The sequence below is a fragment of the Bidens hawaiensis genome, unplaced genomic scaffold, assembly GCF_021521415.1.
Source record: "Bidens hawaiensis isolate Kalapana, Puna unplaced genomic scaffold, B.hawaiensis_p1.1 tig00003857_1, whole genome shotgun sequence".
Taxonomy (NCBI): Eukaryota; Viridiplantae; Streptophyta; class Magnoliopsida; order Asterales; family Asteraceae; genus Bidens; species Bidens hawaiensis.
The window spans coordinates 2,370,658-2,393,039 of NW_027491222.1; the positions used below are offsets into that span (position 1 = coordinate 2,370,658).

Here is a 22,382-nt window from a genome sequence, read left to right on the forward strand (position 1 = left end):
TCACACCGACTATTCTCTCATTTGAATAAATATATAACTCTTAAATAGAATGCTATATTAAAAATAAAATGTTAATATGATTAACTCAAAAGCAATATGTGAAAAGTGATGATTCTAAAACCGAGTTGAAAATATGTTATTTGTTATAAGCGTGTAAATAAAAACATATCCATGTGAATGGATGAAAAATTTTCAACACCAATTATTTGTGTATGTCTCCTAAATAGTAATTCTAATAGTATATATATCTACCTCATGTAACAAAAGAAATACATACATCGACAAAGTTACTGATTTGTCTATTTCCTATTCTTGTTTCTTTGTCATCTTCAAATTCAAAGATTACTTTAATAATCTTGTTATAATCAGGGCTAATATTATAACATTATTATTCTTATTTAAGAGTTTTATGTATAGATATTTTTCACCCCGTGTAGTTCACGAGTTTAAGCTAGTTAGATGATATATTTCATTAGAAGAAAACCTATCTTGAGATATCAATAACATTCAATCTTAGATTTACCACGATAGTGAAGAGATACTTCTAATATCATAATTGCTAAAAAAAAGAAATATATTATACTTCATAATTATAATTTCAGTAAATTTCTAAAAGAACATAATAACAATGACATAACAGGAAAACAACAAACCCCAAAAAAACACAAAACCTAAACCATATCATCATTCAATTTCGATCAACCACAGTTATTGAATATCAATCAATGTAAATAAACTCAACCCTCTTTCAAGAACCAGCTCACTTAGCCAGCTCAGCGCGAAGTTTCTTGGCGGCTGCAACCATGTTCAGCAGTGCAGGCTTGACCTCACCGTACTTACGGGTCTTGAGACCACAGTCAGGGTTCACCCACAAAATATTGGTCTCCAAGACTGCAAGCATCTTGTTAATCCTGTCATGAATCTCCTCCATGGATGGTATTCTTGGAGAGTGGATATCATACACACCAGGCCCGATACCTGCACCATATTTGACACCCTCACGGAACACTGACAGTAGCTTCTCGTCAGACCGAGAGTTCTCGATGGTGATGACATCAGCATCCATGTCGATGATGGAGTGGATGATGTCGTTGAAGTTGGAGTAGCACATGTGGGTGTGGATTTGTGTGGTGTCAGCAACACCTACATTGGTGATTCTGAAAGAGTGAACAGCCCAGTCTAAGTAGAATGCATGCTCAGCTTTCCTAAGTGGCAATCCTTCTCTCAAAGCCGCCTCGTCAATTTGGATCACTGTGATTCCAGCCTTTTCAAGATCCTCAACTTCATCTTTAATAGCCAGAGCAATCTGGTAGCAAGTTTCAAATCTGAAAACAAACAAGAATATTAAATTTAACAGATTATATGTGGAATAATTTTAATGGTTGTTGGACTTTATGATATGGTATTATAACTATACCTGGGCTGGTCGTTACGGACAAAGGACCAGTTGAGAATGGTGACCGGACCGGTAAGCATACCCTTCATGGGCTGTTTGGTCATCTCTTGAGCCATTGAGGACCAGAAGACGGTCATGGCCTTAGGACGGCTGACATCACCATAGATGATTGGTGGCTTGACACAACGGGACCCGTATGACTGCACCCATCCGTTGGCGGTGAAGGCAAAACCAGACAATTGCTCACCAAAGTACTCAACCATGTCATTTCTCTGTAATATTTATATTCATTTTAGAAAATATATTTCAACAATTATTATTTACATTGTAATATAAATTACGTATATATACCTCTGGCTCTCCGTGGACGAGGACGTCAATATCAAGCTCTTCCTGAAGTTGGACGACCTTGTAGATCTCCTCTTTGATGGCTTTAACATACTCTTCCTCGGAAATCCTATAAAAACAAGGTTTTGTGTGAGAAAACTTATTAAAAAATTATTATTATGACATCATCATCATCAACCGGTGAAATTAATACTCACTTCTTAGCCTTGTACTCACGACGAACTCTCCTGAGCTCGATGGTCTGAGGGAATGAACCAATGGTGGTGGTTGGGAGAATAGGAAGGTTAAGTTTCTTTTGTTGGGCATCCAACCTGGCACTAACATTGGTGGCACGACGGTGGTCTGAACCCCTCAAAGCAGCAGCCTGTGATATAAAAATAAGTGAGCAACTGAGCATGGACTTGGTATACCATAATGAAACTAGGTGAATTCCCATTTATTACTGATCACTTACAGCCTTTTGGACGGCTTCATTTGTCACTCTTGGGGAGGACTTTCTTGAAGCCTGAGCAGCAGCATTAGCTGAGAAGTATGCCTGAATAGAAACACAAAAATTGTCACAAGACTGTGTATGAATTGAATAATGGATTTAACAATAGGAGTCACTAAATACCTCATCTTTGTGACCAGCAAGAGCTTTAGCCAATGCATTGACTTCAACAACCTTTTGGGCAGCAAATGCAAGCCAAGATTTGATTTCATCATCCAACTTGGTTTCATTCACAAGATCAACAGCAGTGTGTAGGAGTGAGCAAGATGTTGAAACAACAAGCTTGTCTTTACCCACAACAGCCTCAAGTGACTCAAGGACAGTAAGGGATCCAGCAACATCATTCGCCCAAATGTTCCTTCCATCAACAACTCCAGCAAACAGGTATTTGCCTGATGGGAAGCTGCTCTTGATTAAATCAAGAGTCTTCTCACCACGGACCAAATCAAAAGTGTAACCAGTAACTCCAGGCAATGAAGTTAGGGTTTTGAGTGCTGCAGCTGGAACATCAGCAAAGTAGGTTGCAACAAGAACATTAAGACCAGAGCAAGCTGATTCTAGTTCAGAGTAAGCCTTGGTGAAAGCTTCCAACTGGTAGCCCTCAAGATCCTTCACAAGGGTAGCCTCATCAAATAGGATCCATGTAGCACCTGCTTCCTTCAACTCAGCAATAACTTCCCTGCAAAAGTTATTCATATTGTAATGAAAACTATATTCCAGCTTAACATAAAGAGAACAACAAAAATGATCAATAAAGACTTGTACTTATAGATTGGTAGGATTTTATCAAGAAGGGATAGAAGGTCAAAGGTCTTCTCAACACCCTTTGCAGGTTTTGAGAGCAATAAGTAGCTGACAGGGCCAACAAAGACCGGAACAGTATCTACTCCAAGCTGCATAATAAAGAATCAAGATTAACAATGATGTTTCTAAATCCCTTTAATAAAAATCGTAAAAGAACATATCAAGAACACATACAGACTTGGCTTCCTTGTATTCAGTCACAGCCTTGTGAGAAGCATAGGAGAATTTGACATCAGGGCCCAACTCTGGGACAATGAAATGGCTGTTCATCAAAGGCATCAATGTTAATATCAAATTATGGTGTAAAATGTAAATAACAAGTTTCAAAAACCTTGGTGTGTAACTTACTAGTTGGTGTCAAACCACTTGGTCATTTCCATAGCGGGAACAGAGGCGTTTCCTCTGGCCATGGAGAAATAAGTGTCGAAACCGATCTCACCTCCATTCCAGTTGTATCTTGCAGGAACAGCACCAAGCATGGCAGTGGTGTCAAGAACTTGATCATAGTATGAGAAGGTGTTGCTAGGGATGTACTTGATGCCAGCATCAGACATCTGTTTCCAGATGGATGATCTGAGATCAGCAGCCACCTTCTGCAAATCTTCAGCACTGCTCTTGCCATCCCAGAAAGATTCAAGAGCAAATTTCAGCTCTCTCTTGGGGCCCATACGTGGATAACCAACAATGTGAGATGCCATTGTCCTGTTCCACCACGTGTCAAACAATTTAACATGAATACAGCAAACCGATCAATGCATAAATATGGATTTTAAAGCAGAAAAGTTTATATATTTATTTTTTTTATCATTGTACATCTAAAGAGGCTAGTTCAGACACGCGTAGACTTCATCAAATGAAAGAATCAAATGTTACTTGTGTTGCAGTAATCATGATCATTGTAAAAACCTATACTTACGAGCTGATATTAACTATCAGAAACAGACTAACGGGCAACAGGGAGCAAGTATTGTCACGCAGCAAATTTTTCACTTTAACCGATTAATATCTATGTTCATTCTATTCATTCATATAGAAATGTACATATTATGAGCCACTTAGATCTATCATCCACTATATATAAAACATGAAGCTATCATGTCACACCTAATATATAGACGCACTTTAGTAAACCGAAGCGGATAGAAAGCTCTTCGATTAGCAGCATAGCAAACTGTCAGTGACCTTAACAGAATCATTTGATGAACACCAGAGCCAGTAAAACCCTAGAACACCAGATCTTATCTTATTACCATCCAATCCATTACAAGTTACAAAGTCCACATACAGACAAAAGGCACAATACAGATCCTGTGATCCTTAATAATCCATCCAATCGCTTAATTCCTCCTCCCAGGCCACAAGTATAACAAAATAACCTAGGTGGACCTCAATTGCATTGCAGATCTAATTTTATTACTTAAAAAAATAAGAAACTAATGAGTTCAGATTAATTAAAGGGATAGCAGTCAGTCTAACATGTTTGGGGTAAGTTTGAAAAATGTTTATTGACTTTTTCAAAAAGTTATTTTGAAAAGCCGGGACTAGAAGCTTTTGAAAAACTGTTTTTTAACCCTTTCAAAAAGCCAAAATAAAAAAAAAATTATGATTACCACACACATTTTAACTTATCACCGCTAAGCCAATACACGTTTTTCAAACTCAATCCTAAACATGCTCTAAGCCTGAGCTTTCACTTGTCAAGCTCTAGCTGAACCAGAACCCACCAAGGCTAGTATCTACGCAACTTTTATGTAATATATATTTATTATCTATAAAAAAAACAAAAATATCTAACTTATATATTATGTTGTGTATAAAGTTATAATTAAAAATTTATTATAAGTAAATAGAAATCTAACCAATAATAACAATAATAAAAATAATAATAATAAAGATTGAACTTTGGTAATACGGCTCAAAACGAGCCGAGCCAATCTTAATCAAGTTCGGACTCAACTCGACTCGTTTGCACCTCTACATATATGTAACACGTCTATCTTTATTCACATATGCTAATTCATGAACTGCGAATATAAAAAATTATAAAGGATTTCATTATTTATCTATATTGAAAATTGTTACATTTTGTCATCTAACTTCAAATTTTACACTTATCACGTTATTTGCATTCGATATTTGTTACAAGCCTTGTTTTAAACATTGATTACGTTAAAAATTCAATTTATATTCATTCTGCTCTCACTCTTAGTCGAATGAATTTGAACAGAAGTAGACGAACACATGGTCGATTATAGAGCACCTGTCATTATCGTTTTCTTTTAAGATTGTTTACTATAGCTAGTAATTATAACTTTTGGCAATGTTCAAAATCTTTCAGATGGCGTGAATCATGATAGGGAGACCAAAATGAAAGGTACGGAGTGTTTTTTTTTCTACTTTCTAAGGTGATTGTGAACTAATCATTCTACATAAAGTTAACGCCCATTTGTGATCAGAACAAAATCCATAAAAAAGATGCGAAAACATAACTATTAAAGTCTATACTGATAGTACATGCACTCACTATAAAACAAGTAAGTTTCATCGACATAAAAATTTGCCATAATTCAGTCGGTGAAAACGGTCATCAATGGCAATCCATAAGTGATACTCCATAAAAAACCGAGACACAAGTAATACAATCTGTACGGATCACTGAGAAATATCCAACGACATATAGATCAACATATTTTTTTTGTTTCAACGGCTATAGATCAACAAAACCTCGAAAGTCCCACCAACAACTTAAAGACGGATTGTATCATTGTAGCATCATAAATAATTTATAGCTAACATACGTATAAACAACATTTGTCAAATATGCACTCTCATTCTTTTTCTTTGATCATCTTCTTTTTGTCATTCCATTTATATAAGTTATAGTCCACATCTTTTATCACTAGTAGGCTCCACCACGCTGGTTCTTTATAAACCACTACTAAAAGATCAGTGCCTCATAGTAACTTTTGCAAAATTAACCATACCCTCATATTGTTACCCTTTTGATTTTTAAGCAATAAAGTTAAAGTAAAATCGTTATATGTTTTTGAAGTTATAAAAATTAGAATATGACAAATTATTAGCCTACGTGTCATATTTCATTATTCACCTATGTCGGTATGATTATTCGTTGCGTAGTTGAAAAGTTAAAAAAATATATATAAGAAACAATTATGAAAGTCGTGATTGTGACGCGCCTTTGGATGCGTCTGGTTTGCATTCAACAGCTTTGTCAACATTTAACAACTTGGAAAATTTACCTTTCAATATAAATATGAAAATATAAAAATGGATGAAATTAACTTGTAGTCTTCAACCTTGTAATATATAGATAATATAAAAATGATTTAGACACATTTTTTCTTGTTAATATAATAATAGAGGAGTTAAGTGCCATTTTAGTACACGTGGTTTGTCCAATTACGTAACTTTAGTACATTTTTTTGAATTTATTACAAGTAGATACTTTGATTAGTTTTGGATATACAGACAAACCAAAAGAGACATTACATATTACAATTAAAAGATCATCTCTAACCCTAAATGAACAGATCAACCCCCCTCCCGCGCTCACTGATCCTTCAAACCCTAACAATTGTTCATCTTTAAGTTCAATAAATTACGATATATTGTTTTGTCCATGTGATTTGTCAACCGCCATTCATCTACAAGTTCAATTGATGCTATACTAAGAGGTGTGAAGTTGTGTGATTGTGTTTTGGCTTGATCCTCCGATGTGTTAAAGAGCTACTGTTATCATACCCAAACTTTTGAAAAAAAAAATCAATGCACATAAAAAAAATGCAAGAAAAATGGCTAAGATGAACTTGAATCTTGAGCTACTAAATTGGCAATCAAGAACAAAAGGCTAAAAAATATGTTATACATTTCATTGTTTTTCATCTTCTATCATGTATTTAGTTATCTTTTAATTGTAATATGTAACATGTAATGTCTCTTTTGGTTTGTCTATCTATTCAAAACTAATCAAAGTATCAAGTTGCAATAAATTCAAAAAAATATACTAAAGTTGTGTAATTGAACAAACCATAGGTATGAAAATGACACTTAGCTAAAAGAGAAAATAAATAAAATAATCGAAATTACTAATTTACCCTTGACTTAACGGAAGAAAATAGACGGGGTTAGAAAAAAGTACTAAAATTGCAAGTTTTAGAAAAGTCAGGTAGCCATTTGCAATAAATTAAAATACGGTACTAAAGTTACGTAATTGGACAAACCACGTATACTAAAATGACACTTAACTCTATAATAATACTGTGTTGTATGATTTGAGGATTGTTGGTGGAGAAGGGGTTGGTGAGGATGTTATTTAAATAGATAGCAGTGAGCTTCCTTGATGATTCCACTTGTTTGCATGATGGGAACCCCATCTCCCATTTTATGATTATTGTATGGAGGGTGTGCATGTATGTAGGATTGTAGTCTAGTATAGGGGTGTTCGAGCCTTATAAGTTAAAGCAAACTGGTTAGTTTGAGAATTGTGTGATTTGGTTTAAGGTTTTCTTTGGCGATTTAGTAATCTTACTGAAAGTTTGTAATTTGAAATTGATCGTGTAAACCCATGTCCATTTACCTTTATATATCTTGAACAAGTGTTAACTTACGAAAAAATCGTCTTGATTTTTTTTAATAGCAAATTGGCAATCTTCTAACTGTGAAAATATATCCAACACCGACTATGAAGCCGACTAAGTTATAAGACTCGAGGGTGGTACGGTTTGGTCAAGGGGTGGTTTAGGAGGAGATCATTAAAGGTTATAAAGATCGAGGGCTAAAAAGGAAAATTTGGTTAACTAGATTAATTCATGTTTGAGTTTGATTTTAGTTCAAATTGATTTCCGTATTAGAATAGGTTTAGTATGTCTTGCATGGCAAGTTTTATATCTAGTATAAATAGGATGTAGTTTTTCCTTTTATGCATGTACTGTAGTATTTTCTTTAATTAATAAGAAAGAGTCGAAATAGTCACGTTCAAAGATCGTGTGTATCGGTGTGTCTCGTGATATCCAGGTTAACAACTGGTATCAGAGCATCGAACGATTCTTGGGGCCAGGGAATAGTGCCGATCTAAGGAAGCCAGAATCCGATCAGCAGGTTACCAAGAAGAAGAAAAAGAACTAGACAGCATGGCTGAGTTTCAAGTCATCGGTGGGATCAAGAAGGTGAACCAAACGAACTACAAGACATGGGTAACTTGTATCAGGTCATATTTACAAGGCCAGAATCTATGGCAAATCGTGAATGGTAACGAGACGAGGCAACCGGCAAACGACATAAACGGCGCAGTGGGAAAGTGGCAGATAAAGACCGGACGCGCCATTTTTTATATCAAAACCTCGGTTGAAGAAGAGATTCTTGATCACATTCAAGATCTCGATTCACCGAAACAAACATGGGATACTCTTGCAGCCGTGTTCTCGAAGAAGGATGATACACGCCTCCAACTCCTTGAAGGGGAATTGATGTCAACGCCTCAAGGAGATTTACCAATAGCCCAGTACTTCCGAAAGATTAAGAATCTGTGTCGGGAGATCAGAGATCTTGATGCCCAATCAAGAATCGACGAGGGTCGAATGAAACGAATAATTATACAGGTCTTCGACCGGAGTATAGAAGTTTCGTGGCTGCCATACAAGGGTGGGCAAACCAACCCACCTTGATCGAGTTCGAGAACTTGTTGGCTGGACAAGAGGCTTTGGCTAAGCAACCGGCGGGAACATCAATCAAGAACGATACCGAGGCTTTGTATGTCGAGAAGTCAAAAGAGAAACCTCGACAGAACCGCTTCAATCGAAACAATAACAAGTGGAGTAAGGATAAAAGCAAACAAGGTTACTAGGAGAAGAAAAAGAACCATGATAAAGAAGGGAAATCGGACTATAATAGGCCGAATAAAGGGTTCAAAAGGTTCCCGTATTCGTGCCACAATTGCAACCGAAAAGGGCACATGGCGAAGAATTGTCGAGCACCAAAACAAGATGAAGGAAATTCTGTAGAGACGGAAGAAGCATGGGATGCCGAGGCGCATGCAGTCTACGAAGAAGAAAGTGCCCATAATGAAGTACAAGCACTTACTGTTTCAATAGAAACAAAGGCGAACAGATTGGACGAATGGATTGTGGACTCGGGCTGCTCAAATCACCTAACCGGAGATAAAACAAAGCTGTCGGGTACAAGGGAGTATAATGGCAGCCGAGTTGTGGTACCAGCCGATAACTCTAAACACAAAATTTCGAGCATAGGAAACGTCGTGTTTCCGACCGGTGGAAGAGAAGACGGGATGACTCTCGAAAGTGTTTATCATGTTCCCGGGATGAAGAAAAATCTCATGTCGGTTTCCCAAATAACCGAGACGGGAAAATACGTTCTCTTCGGGCTGAACGATGTTAAGGTATTCGACAAGTTTGAAACAAAATCGGCCCCAATTTTAAAAGGAATAAGGAACGAAACCCTCTATGTGTTGTCAGCCGAAGCCGCGTACGTTCACAAAACCCGTAATCAGAGTAGTACTGACCTTTGGCATCTTCGCCTTGGTCACGTTGCATACGACAAACTTAGTTTGATGGCAAAGAAAGAAATAGTAAAAGGTTTGCCTAATTTAGAACAATCTAATAATGTCGTGTGCGCAGGCTGTCAATTTGGAAAAGCCCATGAACAAGAGTTTGAAAGATCAAAGCAAAAGACCACCGGTCCTCTCCAGTTAGTCCACAAGGACGTCTTCGGACCTGTAAAACAAAAGTCGTTAGGCGGGATGATATTTATGATTACCTTTATTGATGACTACTCACGGTATGTGTGGGTGGCGTTTATGAAGACCAAAGACGAAGCGTTTAACAAATTTAAAGAGTTCAAACAAGAAGCCGAAAGAGTTACCGAGTCAAAAATCAAGATGTTGCGGTCCGATAACGGGGGTGAATACACCTCGTACGAGTTTAATAAGTATCTCAAGGATTTTAATATAGGTCGGAAATTAACGTGCTCAAACACCCCGCAACAGAACGACGTGTCGGAGCGTAAAAACCGACACTTGGCTGAAGTGTGTGGAAGTATGTCTCACGACAAAAACGTGCCGGGTCGGTTTTGGGCCGAGTCAATGGCAACGGCAGCATATAATTAACCGACTACCGCAACAAGGACCCATTATGTGACGCCGTACGAGCTATTGTTTAAATCTAAACCGAGTGTAAGTTATTTCAAAACTTTTGGATGTGTGTGTTATGTTTTCGTGCCGAACCATTTGAGACATAAGCTCGAAAAGAAAGTTGTACGATGTATTTTTGTGGGTTACGACTCGCAACGAAAGGGTTGGAAGTGTTGCGACCCGAATACCGGTAGATGTTATGTTTCACGACACGTAGTGTTTGATGAAAGATCTTCCTGGTGGTCTGCAAACCGGGAATCTCTTCCAGATTTTGATAAGTTGCAAGAAGAACTTGAAAGTAACCGAGTTAAACTCGAGATGTTTGAACAAGGTGTCAGGGAAACGGTTGAACATGAAGGTGCAACCGAAACAGAACCAGAATCTGATCCGGAAGTTGAATCCGAACCTACTTCACAGCAGTGTATAGATGTTCGCAGATCTGATCGTGTACGAAAGCCAAATCCCAGGTACGCAAATGCTGCCATAATTGAAGAGAAAATTGTAGAACCGACTAGTTTTTCCGAAGCGAATAGTAAACCGGAATGGGTTGCAGCCATGAAGCAAGAACTTGATACCTTACAAGCTAATGAAACATGGGATTTAGTACCGAAGCCAGAAGACGTAAAGCTCGTTTCGTGTAAATGGGTTTATAAGCTGAAGCGAAAGGCGGACGGAAGCATTGACCGCTTTAAGGCCCGTTTAGTAGCTCGCGGGTTCTCTCAAGAATACGGGCTGGACTATGACGAAACATTTAGTCCCGTAGCAAAATTGTCAACTGTTCGCATTATATTGGCTATAGCTGCAAGTCATGGTTGGAAGCTACATCAAATGGATGTAAATAACGCCTTTTTGTATGGCGATTTGGGTCACACAATTTATATGGATCAACCGGTTGGGATTGAGGAAAAGTTAAATCTTGGTTATGTTTGTAAGCTGAAGAAAGCACTGTACGGGTTGAAGCAATCCCCACGTGCTTGGTATGGAAAAATAGGAGAATTCTTGGAATATAACGTGTACACGAGCACACCGTCCGATGCGAGTTTATTTGTGAAAAAGAATGGGAAACAAACTACTATAGTTTTAATTTATGTAGACGATCTTATTATAACCGGAGATTGGAAAGAAGAAGTCGAGCAAATTGAGTCGAATATGAGTGTTCGATTTAAAATCAAAGACCTTGGCAGGTTGAGCCATTTCTTAGGCCTAGAAATTGAATACAGAGACAGCAGGCTATTGTTACATCAAAAGAAATATGCAACTGAGTTGTTATTTCGGTTCGAGATGACGGACTCGAAACCAGCATGTACACCAACAGATACCAACATGAAACTATATGTTGATGAAGGAGCCAAGTTGGAGGATGCAACTGAATATCGCCGACTTGTAGGGAGTTTGATTTGCCTAACTTTAACAAGGCCCTATCTTGCATTCTCGGTAGGAGTATTAAGTCGGTTTATGCAAGAACCAAGAAAGCCGCATATGTATGCAGCAAGACGTGTTTTGCGGCATGTAAAGAATACATTTGATTATGGAATTGAGTTTAAGAGGGAGGCAAGAATCGAGCTCAAAGGTTTCTGTGATGCCGACTACGCCGGTGATCCAAACGAAAGGCGATCGACAACCGGGTACGTATTTTTTATCGGTGATAGCCCGGTATCATGGTGTAGTAAGAGACAACCGACCGTGTCTCTATCGACCACCGAAGCCGAGTATCGAGCTGCTGCGGTTGCAGCTCAAGAACTTGTATGGCTGAAGCGATTGTTGGCTACATGAACCAGAAAGTTGAGTACAAGGTTAAGCTAATGTGCGATAATATTTCAGCAATTAAGTTAGCCGAAAATCCTACATTCCATGCACGAACTAAGCACATTGAAGTGCATTACCATTTTATCCGGGAAAAGGTTTTGAACGGCGAGATAGATCTAAAGTATATTGATACAAAGTTACAAGTTGCTGATGTCTTAACCAAAGGTTTGTCTAAGCCAAAGTTGGTGGAGTTTCAATCAAATTTGAGTATGGGAAGAGTAGGTGTTGAGAGGGAGTGTGAAAATATATCCAACACCGACTATGAAGCCGACTAAGTTATAAGACTCGAGGGTGGTACGGTTTGGTCTCAAGAGGTGGTTTAAGAGGAGATTATTAAAGGTTATAAAAGATCGAGGGCTAAAAAGGAAAATTTGATTAACTAGATTAATTCATGTTTGAGTTTGATTTTAGTTCAAATTGATTTCCGTATTAGAATAAGTTTAGGATGTCTTGCATGGCAAGTTTTATATCTAGTATAAATAGGGTGTAGTTTTTCCTTTTATGCATGTACTGTAATTTTTTCTTTAATTAATAAGAAAGAGTCGAACGAGTCACGTTCAAAGATCGTGTGTATCGTTGTGTCTCGTGATATCCAAGTTAACACTAACCTCCTTAATATTTACAGCGTACACCTAGTGTCGATCCTGGGCAACCACCAAAAGAGGGAGTCCCTAGGCTAAAGCCTTGGTGGCAAATGTCGTCTTTAGATGATGAATAGTATGAGACTTACTTTATCAAGTTATCAACCTAAATGACATTCATAGTTCTTACTCCCTTTTTTATAAATTTCACTAATATTACATCTAAAATGCTTTGATGTTGTAGGCAAACACCTACTGATACTCATAGAAGTTCACTTTTAATTTCAATACATAAAACACTTTTTTAAAATTTGGAATTTCTATATTCTTTTATTTGAATATTAGCAGACAGATAATTAGAAAGGTGCATGGGCGAGGGTTTGGTCTAATTGGTAAAGTCATCGAAATTAGGTGTTAGTGTGATGTTGCCCCCACTGAAGTCAAGGGGAATGCGAATGTGATGTAATTTAGTCGTTCAAAACAAAAGGTTAGCTTGAATGATTTCGTAGGCCTAGTTCATCCTAATTTACTATTCTATATTTTTCTTAAAATAAGTATTTTGGTGGTGTTTATTGCATTTGCATAAATCCTAAATTGATAATAAATTACGTATATACAAAAGAGATGTTGATTCTCATATCGTGCAGGCATGCACCGTAAAATGTAGTAAGGCCCAAACTTTCACATGTTTGTCTAAATTTTTGTTTTATTATAGAAATCAAATACCCTAAATGGTTAAGGGTATGGATCGATTAAAAAAATTCGTGGCTTAAGAGTTACTTGAAGTTCGTTTGAAACGGTTGTTTTGTAAATAAGTCGAGTACGAGCCAATGTAAGTTGGCTTAGCCTTTTATGAGCCGAGCTCGATTTCAATATTTTAGTTTGTTAAGATAACCGTGCCTAGCCGGCTCGTTTAGTTTCGAGCCCCAACCCTAATCCAATCTGGCTCAGCTCATTTACAACCGTACACGAAGGCTAATGGATGTTGATCCAAAATATTCAAAAGTCGGGTTAGAATAAAATAGGTGTACGGTGGTCTTGAGTTTCATTCAACGAGGGAAAAGAAATGATTTGAAAAGAAATGAAACGAAAGTGAAAAATATTTGTGTTCATGAGGTTTTTTACCATAAGGAACTGAAAATAAAAGAAATAAAATTTTTAGCTTGTTCATGCTTATAAATTTCTTACGTTTAAGTTACATTTTTGTAAAATAGAAAGAGTTTAAAAAAAATTTGTGTAACAATATAATATATGGTATTTTTCCTTTTTATTTTTTTCAGAACGACGACTTTCTAATATGTTAAACCGCCGTACTTCAATTTTAATATGTAGTATTTACCAAGAAGAATTGACTTTTTTCATATTAATTAAAAAAAAGTTCAATCCTTTTTGAGACGAGAAAAGTACAAATATGACGGTGCAGCCGACAACCGACGAGCACATTAATAAAATGGAAAAATCTCAAAATGTCATTTTTATAGAATGTTAACCTATAAATCAAAAGTTACAGGAATGCTAACCTCAAACACCTCGTCAACGACATGTTTTTAGGGTGTGACGGCATTTTCATAGAACCAATAAGTAGGCGTCACGTGCTATCAATAATTCAAGAGACGAATTATTTGTTCAACAAAACTCGCTGAGACAACTTGTTTGTTCACCAAACTCGTCTGGGACGTTGTATGCGACCGACTAGGGTTATTTGATTGGAGGAAAAATGCCCAGGGCAGGTAGAAAAAACGGCGGCATTGACGTGTTCAAAGGGGATATACTGGAACTCCCTAGTTGTGAGAACATAAACAGAATCTCTCTCTATAAAATTAACATTTTGGGGATTTTCCCTTACTAAAGCTTGCCTTTAACTTCAATTATAATTATAACTTGTAGTGTGTGGCATCTACGACCAATAAAGTTTTCTGCTATAGGGTATTTATCGTCATTGTCTTCTTATACTTTGACCCCTAGTATTATCAACGATGCGAAACGGATATAGGAAGATATTTTGTACTCGTTAAAAAAGCTATGATATACTTGTAACTAAGTTTTATTATTAAGGTATAGAATCAAAATTCATAAGGCTATATGTTATAGGAAGGTTGAAAAATGTAATGTAAAATAACCAAATACCAGCATGCAAGCACCGAGCTAGCAAATAGGCCACATTTCACATCAAGTTGAATGCGTTATGATGAAGTGTAATATGATTGTGAGACGAAGTGGAGTGAAATAGTTAGCTCAATAGTTTAATTATAACAATAATAATAAGGTCTGTGAGGGGCAACGCCCGCGAAACCTTTCATGTTGCAAGGGTGGCATCCTTTCACTTGAATGATCTTATGGTGACGACGCCCTTCACCCGTCGTACTTTTTTCACACCCAAAACCTGTAGCCATAAGACATTTTGTAAGTGGTGAGTATATAGAATGTTCACTATAAAGATAAATTTATTTTTATCTAACCAATATTAATTTTAGCGACTAGTTATCTGATTACGATTTGGTTGAGGTAAACTCATTCGCTCATCACATATTCTTAAATGCTTTATTATATTTTGCTCAAATGCATGATTTGTTTTGCTTCGTTTATTTGCAGGTACACGTTTACTTATTTATGTGAGTTTATCCTTATGAAAACCTTCCTAAACAGTAACTATTTTGATTGTAAATAATTGAACGACTTTACAATTTACATAGATATAACATCATTATTAGTTATCGTTTCAACTCCAGCACCCTTTTAACCAACAACCACCCATTTGTGCACACCTACATGCCCATATTCAATTGCAAAAATGCAGTGGGTACAGCCATCTTCATATCTTGCGTTGATGCCTTTTTTTTTCACTTAAAACTTGACTGACTTATTCTAACCTCTAAAAATGATTTCCTTTTTAAAAATGGGATAAAAACACATGGCCTAGTGATTTACAGGAGAGAGACAATTTAGTTTCAATGTGATCCATCATTTAGTAATTTCGTTTTTGTTTCACATAAAAAATCTTTTTATGTTTTTTAGTTTTACTTTGAATTTTTTTTTTTAATTATTTTTAAGTTTAACCACATATATTGCAAATCCCGACCCCCACATTTTATCCTCCATTGCTTTATTGACGAGAAAAAAAATCGTTGAGACTCGATTTGAAAAGTTAGTGGCTTGATTTGAGAAAAATTTGCACAAGTGACTTAATTTAAACATTTTTTGAAACAGGATTGCTATTTTTTGATATTCTAAAAATTAGGGTAAAATTAAAATACAAAGGGAGACAAAAAACAAGAAGTACGAGAAGGATTTGTGATCACGCAAAAACTCTTTAAAATAAATTCAAAAAATAAAATTAAAAAAATTTATAACTCAAAATATAAATAAAAAACAAAATAATTTTAAAAACTAAAATGTTTCCTCCATCATTCCCGTTTAAAAAAAAAAACACGACGAAAAGACACGATGCCGAGATCAAAGACACAATGACGAAAATGAACCAAAGACACGGTTATAACTAAAAAAAGACACAATAGATTGCAAAATATAATATAATGCCGAAAAAATGTTACATAATACTGAGTAATATAACACAATATCAAGGAAAAAAGACACAATGTCAAGGAAAAAACACAGTCAATGACGAAAATAAACACAAAACACAATGATAAACAAAAAGACACAATGATGATTTTCACTCAACATTTTTTTATAACGACAAAGACGGTGAAAACATTTTTGTGTTTTTACTTTTTTCGTTTTTTATTAAATTTTTTTATTAATTTTTTAAAAGTTTTTTTATGTGGATACAAATTGTTCTCATACTTCTTATTTTTACCTCCCACTATGTAAAATAATTTGACCTCTGAAAATTAATAATGTAAATGTGAATATAATCTATGATTTGTTTACTTAACTTTAAAACAGTGAAACAAAAAGTTAATTATCTTACTCTTTATCCTCCTTTCTCACCAGCCCTAAAAAGTAAAAAACGTGAAGTTTGTCTTTGCTACAACGTTCTTCACTCCTAAACCCTAATCGCCTAACCTCTCTCCCCAAAAACCCCAATGCCCTAATTCACACCCATTTCCGCCATGGATCAATCCAAAACCGAAGCTTTAAAGCAATTCACTTCTTCCTCAACCAAACCCACATCTTTCCCATCTTCAATTTCAAACCTATCCGCCTCTTCACGCGCCATTCCGTACAACCAAGATTTTCACTTCTACTTCAATTTCCAAGATTTCAAGAACCCAGTTCAGGAAATGGTTAAAGGCTCCCAATCGATTCTTGAATCAATTGGGTCATCAGCAGATCAATTGTTTGGCACAAAGCAGGCTAATTTCCCATCTGGGTATCTTGAAGATGACGATGAAGCTTATGACTGGTTGGTTAATTTCAACGATGAAGTGTTTGAAAGATTTGATGCGTCTGTTGATGAGTTCAAGAGGGTTAGAAGTAAAGAAGAGGAAACTGGCGTTAGGGTTATGAATAATGATGATGGGTTTCAGCTGGTTCAAGGCAGGAAGAAGAAAGTGCTTGATAAAGATTTTTCGGGTTATAATAATAATAACAATAATAATCATAATAATGGTGGTGGTTATAATTTGGGTGATTCTAATTCATCATCTGTGAAGGTTGTTTCTCGGGATGGTAATGCTATTGGGGCATCGAAGGCGAAAGTTTCGTTTCATATCGCATCGATTCCTAGGCCGCAGGACGAGTATAAGATACTGGTGAATAATAATAATCAGCCATTTGAACATGTTTGGTTGAAGAGAAATGAGGATGGGTCCAGTTTGATACACCCATTGGTGAGTTACTGGTATTATAATATGTATAGTTTGGGTTGAATTTGAAGTTATGTAAGTGAATAGAAGCACAGTTATTACTTTATGTATGATTTTGAGTAGAAGTTTATTGGACATGTTTTTTTTTTTTTTAAATGTGGGGTTATCCTGGTTAGCTATTCACTTATACTATGTAAGAAATGAAGATGTTAATACATGTCCTAAGATTGGTGAGTTACTGGTACTAAAATATGTATAGTTTGGGTTGAATTTGAAGTTATATAAGTGAATAGAAGCACAACACTTACTTTATGTATGATTTTGAGTAGAAGTTTATTGGACAAGGTTTTTTTTTTAATATGGGGTTATCCTGGTTAGCTATTCACTTTTACTATGTAAGAAATGAAGATGTTAATACATGTCCTTAGTTTTAGTTTCTAAGGTGGTTTTATGGAAAAAGTGTTTGCTTGTTACTCGCTATGCATGAGTAGACACGTAGAGAGTGTGCTTGTTTTTTTTCTTTTTGCTTATAAAGAGGGACTTTTGTTTTAGCTGTTTAATTTTTTCATTTTTTTGAGTCTTGTTAATAGTGTAAGTGTAAGAGATGAAAAAGATGTTATCGTGGGTCTCTGGTGTTCAGATTGATTTTACTCTTTTATCAGTTAATCTGTTGTGCCTTAGCATAAATATTTAGTGAATTTATTGGTATTGAATATGATAAAATTTGTTGGGTCTTATTTAGTTATCTATGCAAGCCATTTAACATTTCACTTTAGAGGTTCCATTTTTTGTGCAAGAAATTGTTGTATCTTGTTCTGGTTCCACTTTGATTCTAGGTTTTCCATGTGATTTGATGAAAGGAAGATTGGTAGAATTCATTAATACATTAATCTTATTGCTCTTTAGTCCGTTATGTATTATTATAATTTATAAGTAGAAATGAAGTTGATTTGTTTGGTCTTGAATGTTGAGAAGATGTTGGAACTTGCCTTTTGGATTTTCATTTTGATATCATGCGAGATACGAAGATGCTATTGTGGTTTTGTTATCTAGTGCAATGATGTATATACACGGCTCCACAAAATATTGAGATTTACTTCTCATGTATTGTAGGAGAAACTTTCAGTCATGGATTTCATTGATAAAACGGTAAGTGATGTAGAGCCTGTAAAACCACCTCCAGTTGAAAGTACACCTTTCAAGCTCATAGAAGATGTCAAAGATTTGAAGGAGTTAGCTGCTAAATTGCGTGATGCCAATGAATTTGCGGTATTCTTTTTATATTAAACATTTATTTAATTGGTTGATTTGCTAATGCTTCATAATGTAAATGCATGGATTCTTTGTCTAATATTGGTCACTATTATGATTTGGTGTTGTTTAGGTTGATTTAGAGCACAATCAATATCGGTCTTTTCAAGGTTTGACTTGCTTGATGCAAATATCCACTAGAACCGAAGATTTTATTGTAGATACACTGAAACTGCGGGTTCAAATTGGACCGTATCTGCGAGAGGTTTTTAAAGATCCTACCAAAAGAAAGGTAATCTCTTTTGTCTGAAGGAGAATTTTAGAAGCTACTTTTTAAACAATTTTTAACCATTTCATGACACTACAATATATCAGGTTATGCATGGAGCCGATCGGGATATTATATGGCTGCAACGCGACTTTGGTATATACGTTTGCAATATGTTTGATACTGGACAGGTTATCTTTCATAATTTCATTTCATATTGAGTATGCTTTATTCATTTTTTATTCATATTGAGTATGCTCAATTTGAGTGTGAATTGCAAATTGTATAGGCTTCAAAGGCGCTGAAGCTGGAGAGAAACTCCTTAGAGTACCTATTGAGACACTTTTGTGACGTTGCTGCAAATAAAGAGTATGTTTCTTTTGTCCAATTTTACACTCAAATAACACATAACAGAATTCTAAACTTATTTTTTTAATTGAATTTTCTATTTCTTTACAGATACCAAAATGCAGACTGGCGATTGCGACCGCTAACTGATGAAATGTTGAGGTATTAATTGCTTTCTATGAATTTACTCTTTATTTTATTACATATTTCTTCATACTTACATGCGGTTTTTTATTGTTATTTTAATAGATATGCTAGAGAAGACACACATTATCTTCTGTACATATACGATGTTATGAAAAGAAGGTTGCTTTCGTCGTCAACTGATCCAGACTGCCCTGAAGCCCTTCTTGTAGAGGTAAGTAATCTTCAGTTTTTGTTGTATGATATGTGAATAACACTTTTTCTTTAATTTCATTAAATTTTAAAATTTTGTTGGTTTCAGGTATACCAGCGCAGTTATGATTTATGCATGCAACTCTATCAGAAAGAGATTCTGAACGCGGACTCGTATTTAAACGTATACGGGTAGATTCCCATTATGATTTTCAAGCTTTACATTTTGACTGATACATTCACAGATTCCAGTTTTGTATTTGTTATATGAAAGCATTTATTTTTGCTGATTCAGGTTGTATGATGCTGCTCTCAGCGGTCAGCAACTTGCGATTGCTGCAGTAAGTCATTGCATTTTTTTTTTCTTTGTGAGAAGATATGGTAGATAATATTTTCAAGGGTTTTTTTTGATGGAATGTAGGGGCTTTTTGAATGGAGAGATGTTATTGCTCGTTCAGAAGATGAAAGTACTGGTTATATACTGCCAAACAAAGTTCTTATTGAAATTGGTAACGGATTAATTCTTTTATGTTTTTTCTGTTTTTTTTGAGTTTTAATATTAACTTATTATGTTTATCTACTCTCTTTTTAAAGCAAAGCAAATGCCGGTGACAACTGGAGAATTGCGCCACTTATTGAAATCTAGACACCCGTATATTGAGAGGAATCTTGGTCCTGTTGTTAGTATTATTAGGCATTCCATGCAGAATGGGGCTGCATTCGAACCTGTTGCCAAGAAACTGAAGGAGGAACACATTGAAATGGTGAAGTTTCTTGTTTTTTTGGCTTCAAGTTTGTGCTTTTTTTATGAAGTTTAAGAAACCTTTATAAAAAAGACCTTGATAAAGTTGTAAACTTTATTTGATAAAATAAATTGTTTTGATGGTATATGGGTCCAGATGGCTGCAAGAAATGCAAAAATTGCTAATGGTGAAGAAGCAGCAGAAGCTGCAGGAAGTGGAAGTATTAGTAATGTTGCAGAAGACGCCTCTGTGGAGAAGGGAGTTGGAAACTTAATTGCTGGATCGAACCAAAACAATAAATTCGATATCTCTTCTGTATGTCACTGGCTTGCCTTTTCTTTGTTTCTTCTTTCTTTTCATTAAAAAAAAAGTTGTAGGTGGTAAAATAAGGGGTTATCAATTCAAAAGGGCTGGGTTGGCCCGAAACACTTTTCGCCCCCATATAGATATTTTTTTATAAATAGTTAGTGTAAAGTATGATTATAAACCTTTTATTTTTCAACGAATATTCTGAATGTTTGAATGAAGTTATTTATAATAAATGCGCATTTAGTGAATTTCGACATGTTTGGAAATGCAGGCTTCCAGAGTAAGCATTGAAGTACAAAAGAAGCCAAGCCGTGCCTTTGGAGCCATGTTTGGTAATGCAGCAGGAAAGAAAAAATCCAGTCTTGAATCGAAGGTGAAGAATGAAAACATGTTTAATTTTTTCGTTCTTTAAATGTTATTTGAGTTATTTTGTATATGTCAAAACAATATTGTTAAATTTACATATGCTAACAAACAGGCAACAGAGGCGATTAAGGTTGAACAGATCAAATCTTCTGTGTCCTTCCCATTTCGTTCTTTCGCTGATAAAACTGAAGCTTTACATCCTATTGTGAAAGAATGCCCGAAACCTCAAGAAACTCCGGTTTTACCCTCGACAACAGTCTCTAAACCAGAAAGTGACATTATTTTGCTGGAATCTGATTGTGATGTTGAGAAAGAGGAAAAACCAGCAAATGCTGAGAACAACGAGCAGAAAACAGAAGATGAAAACAATGTGAAGTTGTTGGATTCTGATTCTTGTTCTGATGAAGAAAAAGATGGAAACATGTTGCTTTCAGATCTTTCATCGAGCTTCCAAAAGTTTGTAAAGACCGTGGACGAGAAGAAAACATCGAAATCGAGGGTGGAAGGTGGTTCAGCAGGGCTGGTCAATGTGGTGCCCTTTGACTATGCAGCAGCTAGGAAAGAAGTGAGGTTCGGGGAAGATGGGCCTGGGTCTGGTGGGGAAGATGATGGCAATCAGGGTAAGCATGACAGGAAGAAGTCGGTCGGTGGTGGTAGGAAGAAGGATGCTGGTGGTAGTGAAAGGAGTGGCGATTTTCAGTTGGGTAGGCGGCGCCAGGCTTTTCCGGCAACTGGTAACCGGAGTTCAACTTTCCGAGGATAGAGGGGGTTTTCTTTGATACATGTGTAGGAACTGTTTTAAGAACTGTTAAAAGCAAACTTGACTGTGGGAAGAAAAAACATCCAAAATGATTTTTATACAATTTAGATTGGATTTTTATCTTTACTCATGCATCATAACATTTCATGGCTTTTATGTTACTGATATGTGTGTGTATGTATTTGTGATTTATGATTCAATGATGGCTGAAGATTCTATCTGGAAGTAATCTGTAAAGCTTGGTACATAGGAATAGTTTGCCCTAGTCTCACTTACACCCTTAGCTTTTGCTACGACTCTTCAAGGAGCGTCGACTTGGAGCCATAACCTAGAGGCTGTGGATTTGAAACCAAACCGAAGTGCCAATTGCGTTGTTGAGTGAGGCTGATTTACCTCTCACATGATAGCCTTGGGACGGTATGGTGTGGACTGGAACAACGCATCACTTTTCTCATTCCATTCATATGCGTTGTCTAAACCACGAGACTTGTCATCTTTCGCATACCTTGCATCATTTAATTGAATTTTTTGGGGTTGTACATTGAGTTGGCGTAATTGTACATTGTCATCAGCATAGGTGCCACATCCTCTTTTTAATCCTCGAAGTTAATTATTTACCTTCTAAATATGCGTTTTTCTAAC

The 22,382-nt window shown here is 36.1% G+C and overlaps 2 protein-coding genes across 2 annotated transcripts; one reads left to right on the forward strand and one right to left on the reverse strand.

Annotated features, from left to right (window-relative positions):
* Positions 1 to 704: 704 nt before the first annotated feature.
* Positions 705 to 3,765, reverse strand: LOC143624538 (5-methyltetrahydropteroyltriglutamate--homocysteine methyltransferase-like). Its single transcript, XM_077095155.1, has 9 exons — positions 3,387 to 3,765; positions 3,213 to 3,300; positions 3,000 to 3,127; positions 2,358 to 2,913; positions 2,199 to 2,279; positions 1,942 to 2,108; positions 1,748 to 1,853; positions 1,418 to 1,668; positions 705 to 1,325 (listed from the first exon to the last, which is right to left on the reverse strand). Exons 1-9 carry the CDS (start codon positions 3,734 to 3,736, stop codon positions 761 to 763), a joined length of 2,292 nt encoding a protein of 763 aa, XP_076951270.1. The 5' UTR covers positions 3,737 to 3,765; the 3' UTR covers positions 705 to 760.
* Positions 3,766 to 16,657: 12,892 nt separating this feature from the next.
* On the forward strand, positions 16,658 to 21,901 carry LOC143624539 (protein RRP6-like 2). The gene is made up of 14 exons (XM_077095156.1): positions 16,658 to 17,383; positions 18,473 to 18,628; positions 18,744 to 18,902; positions 18,986 to 19,069; positions 19,168 to 19,247; positions 19,338 to 19,388; positions 19,476 to 19,584; positions 19,672 to 19,754; positions 19,858 to 19,903; positions 19,984 to 20,071; positions 20,157 to 20,326; positions 20,462 to 20,620; positions 20,886 to 20,987; positions 21,093 to 21,901. The coding sequence occupies exons 1-14, from the start codon at positions 16,664 to 16,666 to the stop codon at positions 21,741 to 21,743; spliced, it is 2,658 nt and encodes an 885-aa protein (XP_076951271.1). The 5' UTR covers positions 16,658 to 16,663; the 3' UTR covers positions 21,744 to 21,901.
* Positions 21,902 to 22,382: the final 481 nt, after the last annotated feature.